At 52.4% G+C, this 13,101-nt stretch overlaps 1 protein-coding gene across 5 annotated transcripts in view; it reads right to left on the reverse strand.

Annotated features, from left to right (window-relative positions):
* The window catches only part of Hip1 (huntingtin interacting protein 1), a 100,663-nt gene that overhangs the window by 8,727 nt on the left and 78,835 nt on the right, over nucleotides 1-13,101 (reverse strand). For 4 of the 5 annotated variants that reach the window (XM_042686495.1, XM_042686494.1, XM_042686497.1 and 1 more), the window contains exons 13-26: nucleotides 12,709-12,781; nucleotides 10,877-11,060; nucleotides 9,798-9,886; nucleotides 9,403-9,519; nucleotides 7,843-7,944; nucleotides 7,320-7,463; nucleotides 6,544-6,679; nucleotides 4,244-4,330; nucleotides 3,838-3,945; nucleotides 3,619-3,755; nucleotides 2,891-3,001; nucleotides 2,229-2,287; nucleotides 1,760-1,853; nucleotides 242-342 (exon numbers count right to left, since the gene is read on the reverse strand). In XM_042686495.1, coding sequence (XP_042542429.1) covers nucleotides 242-342; nucleotides 1,760-1,853; nucleotides 2,229-2,287; nucleotides 2,891-3,001; nucleotides 3,619-3,755; nucleotides 3,838-3,945; nucleotides 4,244-4,330; nucleotides 6,544-6,679; nucleotides 7,320-7,463; nucleotides 7,843-7,944; nucleotides 9,403-9,519; nucleotides 9,798-9,886; nucleotides 10,877-11,060; nucleotides 12,709-12,781 — 1,542 coding nt within the window. The remainder of the gene's footprint in view (nucleotides 1-241; nucleotides 343-1,759; nucleotides 1,854-2,228; nucleotides 2,288-2,890; nucleotides 3,002-3,618; nucleotides 3,756-3,837; nucleotides 3,946-4,243; nucleotides 4,331-6,543; nucleotides 6,680-7,319; nucleotides 7,464-7,842; nucleotides 7,945-9,402; nucleotides 9,520-9,797; nucleotides 9,887-10,876; nucleotides 11,061-12,708; nucleotides 12,782-13,101) is intronic. The other variant, XM_042686499.1, reaches the window with a different exon arrangement.

Below are 13,101 nucleotides of genomic sequence, written 5' to 3' on the forward strand. Positions count from 1 at the left end.
TGTCTTCTCAGCCCCCCCCCCCCCCCCCCCGGGTCCTGGGGGTCAAATCCAGGACCTCAATCAACCACACTTGGCAGAGTCTCAATAAACAGCCCAGCCTAGTCTCAAACCCATGATCCTCCCTCCTGCCTCTGCCTCCCAGGGACAACAGGTGTGTGCTGTCATATGTGCCATGGGACGGACATGGCTTCTGGAATGGACAGACAGGCGGGGTCTGGGCAGAGGGGGCCATCACACTTACACCATGACAGTGGCTCCCCAGCCCACAGCTTTGGAGGCTGAGATGAGTCCTTCTGTCCATCGAGAATTCTTGGCATAAAATTCCTTAGGGGAGGCAGTACCCTATGCAAGCAAAAGACAGCAAGTGAGCGCTCTGTTCTGCAGCTCATGCCTTGCACACACCAAGGACCTGGGTTCAATCCCCAGCACTGCAAAACAAAACACCCAAGCCAGATGGATGCCAACTCCAGCAAGGGACCCAGGTAATGCTGTCCCAGGAGGCCGCGCGACCCATCAGTGAACCCAGCCAGCCTCCCTTTCTGCTGCTAACAACCTTTGAATGGAAATAATGTTTAAAACACTGCATCTAAACCAACACATACAGGCATTCTCATCATGATTTCCTTAGCAATAGAAGACCTGTTATTTTTAGGAGGGGGGTGGCAGTACTCAGGTTCGAACTCAAGGTCTTGAACTTACAAGGCAGGAGCCCTACCACTCAAGCCAGGCCTCCAAGCCTGTTTGCTTTTTAGTTTCTTTGGATAGGGTCATGTTTTTGCCTGGGCTGACCTGAACTTCAATCTTTCTATCAGTTTTGGGACCTGAACTCTGGGCCTGGGCGCTGTCCCTCAGCTCTTCAGCTCAAGGCTAGCACTCTACCACTTGATCCACAGCACCACTTCCAGCCTTTTCTGTTTATGTGGTGCTGAGGAATTGAACCCACGGCCTCATGCATGCAAGGCAAGCACTCTACCACTGAGCCACCTTCCCAGCCCTTCAATCTTTCCATCAAGGATTCTGGTATCGGAATGAAATGTGTATCCCAATGCACTCAGCTTTGTTGGTTGAGATGGGGAGGGAAGAGGGTCTCACTAACTTTTTGCCTAGGCTGGCTTTGAACTACAATTCTCCCAAACTCCACCTCCTGAGTCGCTGGAATTATGGCATGAACCTGCATTTATATAGTACTAAGTATTGTAAGTCATCTAGATATGATTTAAAGTATATGGGAGGTTGTGTGCAAGTTCTCTGTTTTTTGTGTTGTTATTGTGATTTTGAGAAGCAGTTCTTCCTTGTTGACAAGACTAGCCTAGAAATCACCATCCTCCTGTCTTAGCCTCCCAGTGCTGTGATTACAGGTATGTGCTACCATACTTGGCCTTAAAGCATCTTACAAAGGGACTGGAACATCAGGGTATTTGGTATCCAACAAGAAGTCCTGGACCCAACCCTTTGACTCCAATGGATAATTAAACTAGATTTGCACTTGGGATCCATCTAGCTTTCAAAAATCCTGTCATCTTCAGAGAAGCAAGATGTGCAAGGTGAATGGGGGGCTTCCACACCAAGTCCTTCTGGGGTCTGTGAACTAGAGCTGGAAGCCAGAGCTGACTTCTGTCTGGGGGCTGCCAGGATCCCACCTTGTCCCCCAGTGCCTGCCAGCCTCAGGAGCAGTTGCTCTGCCCTCGATGGGCCCAGCACAAGTTCCCATTCTGAACATAAGGAGTGTGTGCAGCCAACCTTGGCCCAGCTCGCTCACCCGGCCACTGTCCACAATCTCCCTCTGGAGGTCCTTGGAGGCTGCCACCAGAGCCTGGATGGCTTGCATCAGGCAGGTACAGGACCCAAGGATCCTGGGATGAATGCAAAGCAACAAAAATGTAAGGCCAGAGACCCTAGACAAAGTGGGCATTCTTCAGCTCTCCAACCAAAGCAGACCTGGGGTGGGACTGAGAGGTGGGGAAGGCTTGGGGGAACATGAGGGGTGGGGGTGGGAGTGGGGTGGGGAGGAGGCTTGAATGAAGGCCTGCTAGTGTCAATACTGCATCTGCTTCAGAAGGAAAATTGTCATGACCTGAAGAGTTCCATTTCCCACAGTGCTAAGTTCTCCCCACCACCCCGCCCCCTCACAGGGACGCTATTGCGCATGTGCATGTTGGATCACCCCCCTTCCATCTCCCCCCACCTTGCCTGCCCCTCACCAGGGTGCATATGCAGGCCGGACCCACCTTTCATTCACCTCCAGTTTGACGCCCGTGTCTCCCGCTCGGGATTTGCTGAGCATTTCCTGTAGAAAAGTTGTTTTCTCAATTGGGCACAGCACTGAGAGTGGGGAAAGGTCTGCCCTACCCTTGAGGGTTGGGGGGTCCAGGGGAGGGCAGGTGTGGATGGTCCTGGGGTCACCTGGCTGACGTCACTCAACACTGCCAGCTGCATGGCAGCCCCTCCCAGGCTATGCGGAGCAAGCTGATAAAGGCAACAGACTCATAAGCCAGGTGAGCATGACACACCTCGCACAACCAGGATGCTGCCATCTGAAACTTGAGCCCTGCGTGGTCCAACACCCCCAGGAAGAAACTGCTCCCCTCCCCTCAGTGACTTTGTGTGTGTGTGTGGGGGGGGGGGGAGGGCGAGGATTGAACTCAGGGCCTCTTTCTCTCAGGCAATCCACTGCTTGAGCCACCCCCAGGGCTTTTTGCTTTGGTTTCTCAGGACTTTGGACCATGATTGTCCTACCTGCTCCTCCTAAGTAGCTGGAATTACAGAGGGGAACTACCACGCTCAGCCCCTTGGTTTCTTTGAGGGCCTCTGCAGCCTTCCTGACTAAAGGGGCAGGAGCACTGGAGGGACCACATCGAGCACTGGCGGCAGAGACCAGAGAAGTCCCTACCTCGATGCGGGTCGTGGCGGCTTCAATGGCAGCGGAAGTGGCGGCCATCTCCTTGTCCACCAGGTCCCCCAATTCCTCCTGTCTGATGTCCAGGCCCCTGGGCAGCAGCTCCTGGGAAGAGCATGGCAGAGGCTGACAGGACACGCCACCCTCCTCTCCCCTTCCCTACAATAGTCTACGGAAGTATTTTCCTTTTTTAGTTCTGGATTGAACGCAAGACCTTGTGCATGTCTTCTAGGAAATAACTTAAGCTACACACCCAGTCCTTTGTGTGTATGTGTGTGCGTACATGTGTGTGCATCAGTTTGGGCCTTGAACTTAGGGTCTGGGCACTGTCCCTTAACCTTTTTCTAGGCTGGTGTTCTACTCGTAAGAGCCATAGCTCCATGTCTGGGTTTTTGGTGTTTAATTAGAGGTAAGAGTTTCATACTTTCCTGCTCAAGCTGGCTTTGAAACCATGATCCTTAGATCTCAGCCTCCCGAGTAGCTGGGATTACAGGTGTGAGCCACAGTGCCCAACTTGCCCATGATCCTTCTGCCACACTTCACTTTGTTGCTATTGTTTTGGAGACAGTGTCTCACTCTGTGGCAGCCCAGGCTGGTCTGGAACCCCACATCTCCTTTCTGGAATGAAGCAGCAGGCGCTGGTAGATGCCACCAGGTTCACCTATGCTCCCCCTCAACAACAGTGATCCTGCTGCGCCGGAACAATGCTGAGCGCTAAGTACCTCGCCAATGGCCTGGATCCTGCTGAGACTGCTCCTCACGGCTGCGCTGTCGGCCTTCTCCAGGGATCCCTCGTCCTTCAGGGAGGTGAGGAAGGCCAGAGTCTCCCTGCCGCACTGCGTACAGGCCTCGCTCAGAGCTGGAGACACAAGGAGATGGTCACTTGGAGGCCCTGCATGCACCCTGCTTTTGGGCTGAGCCCCAGACTGCCCAGTACTCACAGTCGGCCGGCTCCGGGGGCGCGCGGAGGCTGGTGGCACTCCCGTGCGCAATGGTGTCACTGGTGAGGTGGGCGAGGAGGGTGATGGAGTGCAGGAGCCGGCTGAAGTCTGTGGGGGTGGAGGAAAGGTAGCTCAGGCTGGACGGGGCTATTGCCTTCTGACTGTCCCCTCCCTACTTCCCATGTCACACCCACTCCTCCCCAGGAAGCAGGAATTTGTCACCATCCCCATATTTGAGGTTTTGTTGGTTGATTTGATTCTGTGACCCGTCTTACTGTGTAGCCAAGGCTGGCCTGGAACTCATGATCTTCCTGTCTCAGCCTCCCAGGTGCTGGGATTACAGGCATGCACTACCATACCTACCTGCTGCTGGTGATAGGGCTGATGCACCCTCTGCCCTCCTTACCTTCTGGGTTGGCCAGGTACTGGGTCCGGTCCTTTTCCAGTTGGTCAAGACAGCTGGAAACACACTTGATCTTGGAGAGAAGGTGATCTGGGAGAGGGGAGGGGGTAAAAGCAGAGTGAGGTCCCCCTTCACCTCCGCATCAAAGACACAGGACGGGCTGACCCAGCATGGGCCCCTAGCCCTTGGGAGTCACCCTAAGACAGGAAAGCCAGGTAGACAGTAGGCCATGTCAGTGCCGAAATGCGGTATGTGATCCTGTTTGGATTTTTGCAGTACTTTGGATTGAACCCTAGCATGTTAGCCAAGTGTTCTTGCACCTGGGCCAACCCCCCAGCCCTTTCACTTTTAGTTTGTTTTTCAGACAGGGTCTCTAGTTTCACTTGGACTTTGATTCTCCTCTGTCCCCTAAGTGGCAGATTCTAGGTGTGTGCGACTATACCTGACAACGTGTTCTTACTGTCTACTTCAAAAGCAATGGTGCTGAAACTACTGGAGACCTTAGCCAGGAACCAAGGAGCCCGACTGCTGCCCAGGCATGACTTCCCTGGCTGCAATCACCTGTGAAGTCTCTCAGGCCCTTTGAGTATTGCTCTTCATGAACCCAGGCCTTGGCTCTTCTAGGCTAGTCTGCCATGTTTTGTTATTTATTTTTTCCTGTGGTACTAGGGATGAGACACAGAGCCTTGGGCTTGCTCAGCAGGTGCTCAACTTGAGCCATGCCCCTCATCCTACCAGGTTTAAGAGATTTTTTATTTATTCTTTGATGGCTCTAGGGCTTGAACTCAGGGCCTGGGCACTGTCTCTGAGCTTCTTTTGTTCAAGGCTAGTGTTCTACTACTTGAGCCACAGTGCCACTTACGGCTTTTTCTAAATAGTAAAGAGTCTTACAGACTCTCCTGCCTGGGCTGGCTTTGAACCATGACCTTCAGATCTCAGCCTACTAGCTACTGCTAGCATTACAAGGGTAAGCCACCGGCACCTGGCTAGAGATGGGGTCTTGTTCTATACCCACTGCTAAGCCACAGCTTCATAGCCTGCAGACTTGGTAGTGTGCAGGTCTGATTTCTGGCTCTACCACTCTGCCATCTGTGTCTGTCCTGGTCCTGGTTTGAGAGCTGAGCCACAGGGTAAGGTACAGAAGAAAGCATATGAAACATTCAACATCACAGTTGGCACAGGAAAAAAACCCTCTAATCAAAGTTGGCGTGCCTATCTATCTACCTACCTACCTACCTATCTACTTATCTGCCAACATCAGGGCTTGAACTCAGGACCTCTGACTTGCTTGACTTTCTTGCTCACTGCTGAAGCTCTACCACTTGAGTCACACCTCCAGGCTGTGTGTGTGTGTGTGTGTGTGTGTGTGTGTGTGTGTGTGTGTGTGTGTGTGTGTATGTGTGTGTGTGTGTGTGTGTGTGTGTGTGTGTGTGTGGTGTGTATGTTAGTTCTGAGGCTTGAACTCAGGGCCTGACTTAGCTCCACTTCTGGCTGTGTGTGTGTGTGTGTGTGTGTGTGTGTGTGTGTGTGTGGTGTGTGTTAGTTCTGAGGCTTGAACTCAGGGCCTGACTTAGCTCCACTTCTGGTTTTTTTTTTTGGTAGTTAATTGGAGATAAAAGTCTAGAAGTCCTGCTCAGGATGGCTTCAAACCATGATCCTCAGATCTCAGCCTCTTGAGTAGCTAGGATTACAGGCGTGAGTTAACAGCATCTAGCCACCCTAGTATTTTTACTGGTTAAGTAGGGATGGAATTTCATGGACTTTTGTAAACTGGCTAGCTTTGAAATGTGATCCACAGATCTCAGCCTCCTGAGCAGCTAAGATTATATGCTTGAGATCCAGCACTTGGCAGTTATTCTTTCTGGTCTCCATTAGCTCAAGTCTCTTCTTTTCCTATAAAGCATAGTTCTTATCTCCACCTCCAATCTTTCTGGCTTTAGTTTCTTTTTGAATAGGATCTCTCATTTTTGCCTGGGCCTCCCTGGATTGCAAACTTCCTACTTGTACTTCCTACATAGCTGCAATGACAGGCATGCACCACTATGCCCAGTTTTATTGGCTGAGATGGGGTTTTGCTAACTTTTGCCTGGGTTGGCTTTCTAAGCAGCAGGGGGGGAGAGGGAGGGTGTTTGCAGGCATGCATCACAGAGTCCATCCCATTCCCATCTGCAGTTTTCTCATTAGAGATGCAGACTTGCCCCATCTCCTTTTGTCTGCCTTCCTGGTTATTTTGAAGTTGTATCTGCAGTAGGACATGATTGCCCAGGCCAATGGCAGAGCCAGGGGCTGATGGGAAGAGTTACCTGCTGACCCCACGCAGCTGATGAGGGTGGGCTCCTCCAGCCGGTCCAGGGCCTCCTGGACCACCCGCTCTGCAGCCTTCCTGGAACCTTCCAAGAGCACCCTGCGCTGGTCTTTCTCGAACTGGCACAGAGATTCCTAGAAACAGCCCAGGGATGTGAGCATCTGCATGGATGCCATGATGGGCACTGAGCGCCAGGCAGCTGGGCCTCCAGGCCCCTCGGCGCAGGCTGGCACTAATAAGGCCCCAAGTGGGTGAACTTGATGCCAAAATGAATACCTGAGCTTTCTCCACACGAGGTTACAGAGAGCTTGCTGCGGCCCTGTCTCTTTCCCAACTGCTTCTCTTTTCTTTTTACAGCAGTATCAGGGTTTGAACTCAGGGCCTTGCACTTGCTAAGCTGATGCTCTTGGGGTGTGCCATCACCCCGCTGGCTTTAGTCTTTATTCAGATAGGGTCTTTTGCTTTTTGTGCAGGCTAGCCTTGGGATTGGGATTGTCCTAATTCTCCTCCTGCATAGCTGCGATTATAGATGCATATCTATATCCCACCACTCCTGGTGTTAGTTGAGATGAGGTCTAACTAATCTTTTGTCCTGGTCTCTACTTGCCAAGCATCTGGGATTACAACCTTGCCTGACTAACTGCTCTCCTCCTTATGCACAAAAGTGGGGGCAGGGGGAATGCTATGCCTACAGACTGCCTGGCAATCAGGATGCCCTTGAACCTAGGTTTGCCGGCCCCCACCAGGGTGAGCCTGCAAGTGCTCGCCACTTGCCTGGGAAACAACCAGTTTGGCCTGGGTGTCTTCCAGCCGTTCCCGTAGGGCTGCCATTTCCTCCTCCTGTTGGGCGGCAGTGTGCGCCAAGCTGCCACGCTCCTCTTCCAATGCTGTGATCTGTGTCACCCACTTCGCCTCTGACTGTGGCGTGGGAAAGAGGGCAAAAACACTGAGATTAAACTGTCCCCTTGGCTGGGAAGGAGCCTCAGTGGTAGAGTGCTTGCTTTGCATGCATGAGGCCCTGTGTTCCATTCCTCAGCACCACATAAGCAGAAAAAGCCGGAAGTGGAGCTGTGGCTCAAGTGGTAGAGCGCTCACCTTGAGCTGAAGAGCTCAGGGACAGTGCCCAGGCCTAGAGTTCACAACTGACAAAAACAAACAAACAAACAACAACAAAAAAAAAACTGTCCCCTCTCCACTCCCACTGCCTCAGTCCAAAAGCTCGAGTCAGTGTGGCTGGAGGCAGGGCCCATGAGGCCCAGGGGAGGGCAGAAGGCAGGGCAAGGGGGGAGGGGCTCACCTGGGCAGATGTTTCCAGGCTGCCATGGAGGACCTGCACCTCCTGCCTGCTGCTGACAAGTTCTTGCTTTAAGCTTTCTAGAACTTCCTGCTGTTCCTGAGTCTGAAACAGGAGCAAAACAGATGGGCTCTGAGCTGGGGTGGTTAGAAGGGAATAAACAAATGAAAAGGTAGACAAAGTGTGTACAAATGAAAATACACGAAACTGTGTGTACTCCATTACATGCTAAGCGCACATCTGTGTGGGCTGGGTATAGTGGCACACACCTATAATCCCAGCATTCAGAGGCTGAGATAGAAAGATGGTGTTCAAAGACTAGCTTGGGCTCAGTGAGACCTTGCTACAAGGGAAAAAAAAAGCATGTGGTGTGGGCAGAGCAGAAGGAGGTAACATCCTAGACAGCTCCCCCAAAACCTCTCTTCCAGTTCAGGAGTGTTAGGTCAAGTGAGGGTTTGAAGGGTTACCTCCCTAAAGTCCAGATGGAGCCTCTTATATGGACTCAGGACCAAGCAGAGATTTGGTGGATGCATCCGAGCCTCTGGCCCTCAGTAGAGTGCAGTGCAGTACGTGGTGGGGTGTAGCACCTCACCTTCCTCAAGTGATTTTCTCTGTGTGGTTATTTCCTGAGTGGGCTGTGTGGATTGTTACCCAGCACAATTCACGGCTAACCTTTTTTTTTTTCTGGCAGCACTGGGTTTTGAACTCAGAGGCTCATGCTCTCAGCTTGGCTTACTTGCTAAGATGGTGCTCTACCGTGAAAACACGCTGCAGCCCTGATTAGTGCTGGTTATTTTTGGAAATGGAGTCGCATAGATTTTTCTGCCCAGGCTGGCTTTGAATCTCAGTTCTCAGCCTAAGTAGGTGGGATTACAGGTGGGAGCCTCTGGAACCTGGTTCATGGGTAACATCATTAAAAACAGAGTGAATAGAAGTTATCTAAATCACTATAGTAATATTTTGATGAAATTTTAGTTCTATTAAATGGGTTGTATGTGTGTGGGGGTATTGTTACTGAGGTTTGAACTCAAGGACTGAGCACTCAGTTTTGTGTGTGTGTATATGCACGCAAGTTCTGGGGCTTGATTTCAGGACTTAAATGCTTTCCTTGAGATTCCTTTTGCTCAGGGTTAGTACTCCAACACTTGAGCCACAGCTCCATTTCTGGCTTTTTGGTGGTTAACGAGAGAAGAGGCATGATGATCCGGCTTTCCCTTCTCCTATTTTTCCTCCCCCCCCTTTTTTTTTCCCTCCCTTTTTTTGAGACAGGGTCTTGACATATATCCCAGGCTGGCTTACAGTTTGGGATCTATTGCCCCAGCCTCTTTGAGTGCTGGGATTGCAGGTGTTTATCACCATGCCTAGCTAGATGAATTTTTGAGTTGGGGTTAGAGAGAAGTAGAAAGCCACAACTCAGTTCATCTCTGCCCTTTGTGAGTACATCCTTCAGGCCTGCGTACATGCAGCTCTCTCTCTCTCTCTCTCCAGGCCAGCCAGGGCCCTCACGCTCTCTCCGGTGACTACAGTCCCAGGGTGGAGAGCCCGCTGCATCTGCTCGCTCACCTTGCGCTGGGCCTGCTCACTCACGTGCTGGAGCGCACCCTGCAACTCGCTCTTCTCTCGCTCCAGCTCTGCCTGTGCTTGCCTGGCCACCGACACCTGCTTGGTCACCTCGGCGTTCTGAGAGGGGGAAAAAGACCCTGAGCTGAGTTGCATCAGGCCTAGAGGACATTTTCTTCTAGAAACCACCAGGCCATCAGGGCTGGAGCCAGACCCACGTGTGATTTCTTAGCCAGAGGGAAGCCAGAATGGAGTAAAGATCTATAGATATTGGCTGTCCACGTATGCAGAAAAATAGCAAACATGGGTGATTCTGTGTGGCTCTGCACACAGCCCTTGCTATGGGAGATGGGGGTGTGGGAAGCTGGGACTCATGAGGACGGGGTGCCCTCCCCTACCTTGCGCAGCAGGTCGGCATGGTTCTGCACCAGCTCACTGTACTTCTCCTTCAGTTTGCTGTAGCGCTGTTCGTTGGCCTGTGCCTTCCCTGCATGGGGAAGGACCAAGGTGAAACATCTCCCTGGCCCAGGCCCCGGCTTCCTCCTGGGGACCTGGCTCAAGTGGTAGAACACCTGCCTACCAAGTGAGTGCAAGGCCCTGGGTTCAAACCTCAGCAGCACAACTGCCCCCCTCCTCCCCCAATAAAAGTCTGCCCACTGATCCACGCATGCCTGCACCCAGGAGTGATTTATGCCTTCCAGTTCTTTCCTTTTTTTGAGAAAGCATGTCACTATGTAGCCCAGGCTGACCTAGAACTTGCAATCCTTTTGCTTCAGCCTCCTGAATGCTGAGATTATAGGTGTAGATCACCACACAGGGTTTTGTTTGTTTTGCCAGCCTGGGGTTTAAAACTCAGGTTCTCCTGACTTTCCTGTGTTTTTCCACACAGGCTTGTTTTTTGTTATGTTCTTTTTTTTTGGTTGTTGGTTGTGGGGCTTGAACTCTGGGCCTGGGCGCTGTCCCTCAGCTCTTCAGCTCAAGGCTAGTGCTCTACCACTCGAGCCACAGCGCCACTTCTGGTTTTCTGGTGGTTTGATTGGAGATAAGAGTTTCACAGCCTTTCCTGCCTGGGCTGGCTTTGAACCGCAACCCTCAGATCTCAGCCTCATGAGTAGCTAGGACTATAGGCCTGAGCCACCAGCGCCCAGCTCTTTTTTATTTTGGGGAGTAGGGTTTCCTGTGTTCTGCCTGAGGCAAGTCCTGGACAGTGGTCTTCCTATCTATAACCCACCCCCCAAGAAGACAGGATTATAGGTATGCACTATCATACCCATGCTTTTCTGATTTCTTTCCTTAAGCCTTTGTCTATTTTCCCTCTCTCCAGGGCAGTCACCTCATGTTTCCATGAGCCCTGGGGCAGCAGTGCCTCCTGTAGGCCCTGCTCTCAGTCTCAAAGCAGCAGGACCCTCTACCCCAGCCCCCAGTCTGCCCAGGCCCTGGTCTCCCACGCTCCCCAGCACAGCCCCAGACCCCTCACTCTCGATCTCCGTCAGGCTCCGCTGTGCCTTCTCCGTGTCTTCCCGCTGCTTCTTGAGCTCGTCCAGCTCTGTGCGCAGGAACTCGCAGTCATCCGTCGCCTGCCGCCCCAGGTGCTTCTGCTCAGCCAGCTCGGCCTCCAGCTCGCTCACGCGGCCCTTCAGCTGCAGCATGGCCCGCTGGCTCTGCAGGAGGGACCGGGGAGGAAGGGCCAGGTGAGGGGGAGCCTGCACTGCCCCGGGGCAACTGGTGCTCGCCCGTTATTACAACTAAACAAGTACAGCCGGCTTCTCAATCCACCATTCCTCATCCCTGATCTGCAGATCCAACCAACCACAGGCAGAAAATGAGCATGTACAGACTTTGTGTGTGCTGGTCCTGGGGCTTGAATTCAGGGCCTGGCTGCTCTCCCTGAGCTCTTTTACTCAGGGCTAGTGCTCTACCCCTTGAGCCATAGCTCTATGTCCAGCTTTTTGGTAGTTCTAGTCTCACAGACTTTCCTACCTGGGCTGGCTTTGAACCACCATCCTCAGATCTGTCTCCTGAGTAGCTACAATTACAGGCTTGAGCACTAGTGCTCAGCCAACTTTCTGTTCTTGACACTACTATTTTTTTGGGGGGGTCGGCCTTGGGGCTTGAACTCAGGGCCTGGGTGCTGTCTCTGAGCCTCTTTGTGCTCAAGGCTAGCATTCTACCACTTGATCCACAGCACCACTTCCATTCTTTGAGATAAGAGTCTCAAGGGGACTTTTCAGACTGGGCTGGCTTTGAACTGTGATCCTCAGATCTCAGACTCTTGAGAAGCTAGGATTACAGGTGTGAGCCACTAGCGCCCAGCTCTTGTTACTACTCCTTAAGGAATGCAGTCTAACAATCATCTGTACAGCTTGGACCCTACACGAAATGTTCCTGGGCTTGGCATGGACACACAAGTTCAGGTGCACAACTTGGGCACGGGGTTCTGGCCTCCGCAGGGTTCCCTGTGGTAGACAACACATCTCAGCCATCTGCTAAGGAGACACAGAAGAATGTGTCACTCCAAGCCACTACCTGCCACTAGAGGGACGAAGGAGGGTCCCATGATCCAGGACACATGGGCTGGGGTAGCCATGGGTGAGCTGGAAGGAGGTGGGACAGGGTGCTGGGCGGTCCCTGTGGTCTGGTCATCCTCTAGCTGGCCACAGCTCTGAGGGGCAGGCGCAAAGACAGCACCAGGGACTGCACACAGCTGTTACCATCCCCAGCTAAACTCCTGGTGGTCCTGGGAAATGAACTCAGGATTCTTGTACCTTCTGAAAGGCAGGTACTGTGCTATTGAACCATACTTCTAGCCTTTTTGCTTCTTTGTTTTTCAGATTGGGTCTCAAAGTCTTTTGTTGGGGACCATAATCTTCCAACTTATGCCTCTTGTGGAGCTGGGATCATAGGTATCTGCCATGAGGTCTGCCTTGTTGGTTGAGATGGGAGTCTCACTGACTTTTTCCTGGACTGGCCTCAGAGATCCTCCTGATCTCTGCCTCTCAAGCGGCTGAGATTACAGGTGTGAAGCACTGCGCTGGCCTCTAAGCCAAACTCTTCTTAGGGTTTTATGACAAGAATGGGGTCTTTCTTATCACAGCCTCTTGGCCAGGGGGTGATCTATAGGTCACAAAGTGGATACTGGCACATGGCTTAACTATGTCCTGAAGGCCTGTGCCATGACATGAGGCAAGCGCAGGCTCCTTAGCTTTGGCATTTGGGCTGTGGTCCAACCAGTACCACAAGCCCTGAGACTCATATAAAACCCAACCAGGTGCCGGGGAGGCACAGCAGCAAATGGGGCCCAGAGCACACCTCTGCCTTAACCTTCTCCAGCTGTGCTGTGAGCCCGCGGATCTCCCTGTACAGCTGCTCGATCAGGTGGTCCCTGGGGAGAGAAGGAGCATGGTCAGCTCCCGCAGCGTGCTGCCCTGCCTGTGGGAGTGGAGGTGGGGTGGAGGTGGAAGGCTGGAGGTGTGGCCCAGCTGGCATGAGGACCCCAGCTCAAAGCCAGTGTGCTCGTGGGAACAGTGCTTTGACACCAGATCACACAAACCGTTCCCATCTGCAGGTATTCAAATCCATGAATTCAACTGACTGTGGATGGACAACAATGGAATAATCGGGAAAACAAACTGCATCTGCTGGGAATGTGGTAGCCAGATGCTTCCCTTTGGTCTTTTTCTTTTTGTGGTGCTCCTGGGGCTT

This window comes from Dipodomys spectabilis, unplaced genomic scaffold (assembly GCF_019054845.1).
Source record: "Dipodomys spectabilis isolate Male_0828 unplaced genomic scaffold, ASM1905484v1 ptg000098l, whole genome shotgun sequence".
In the NCBI taxonomy this organism is placed as follows: domain Eukaryota; kingdom Metazoa; phylum Chordata; class Mammalia; order Rodentia; family Heteromyidae; genus Dipodomys; species Dipodomys spectabilis.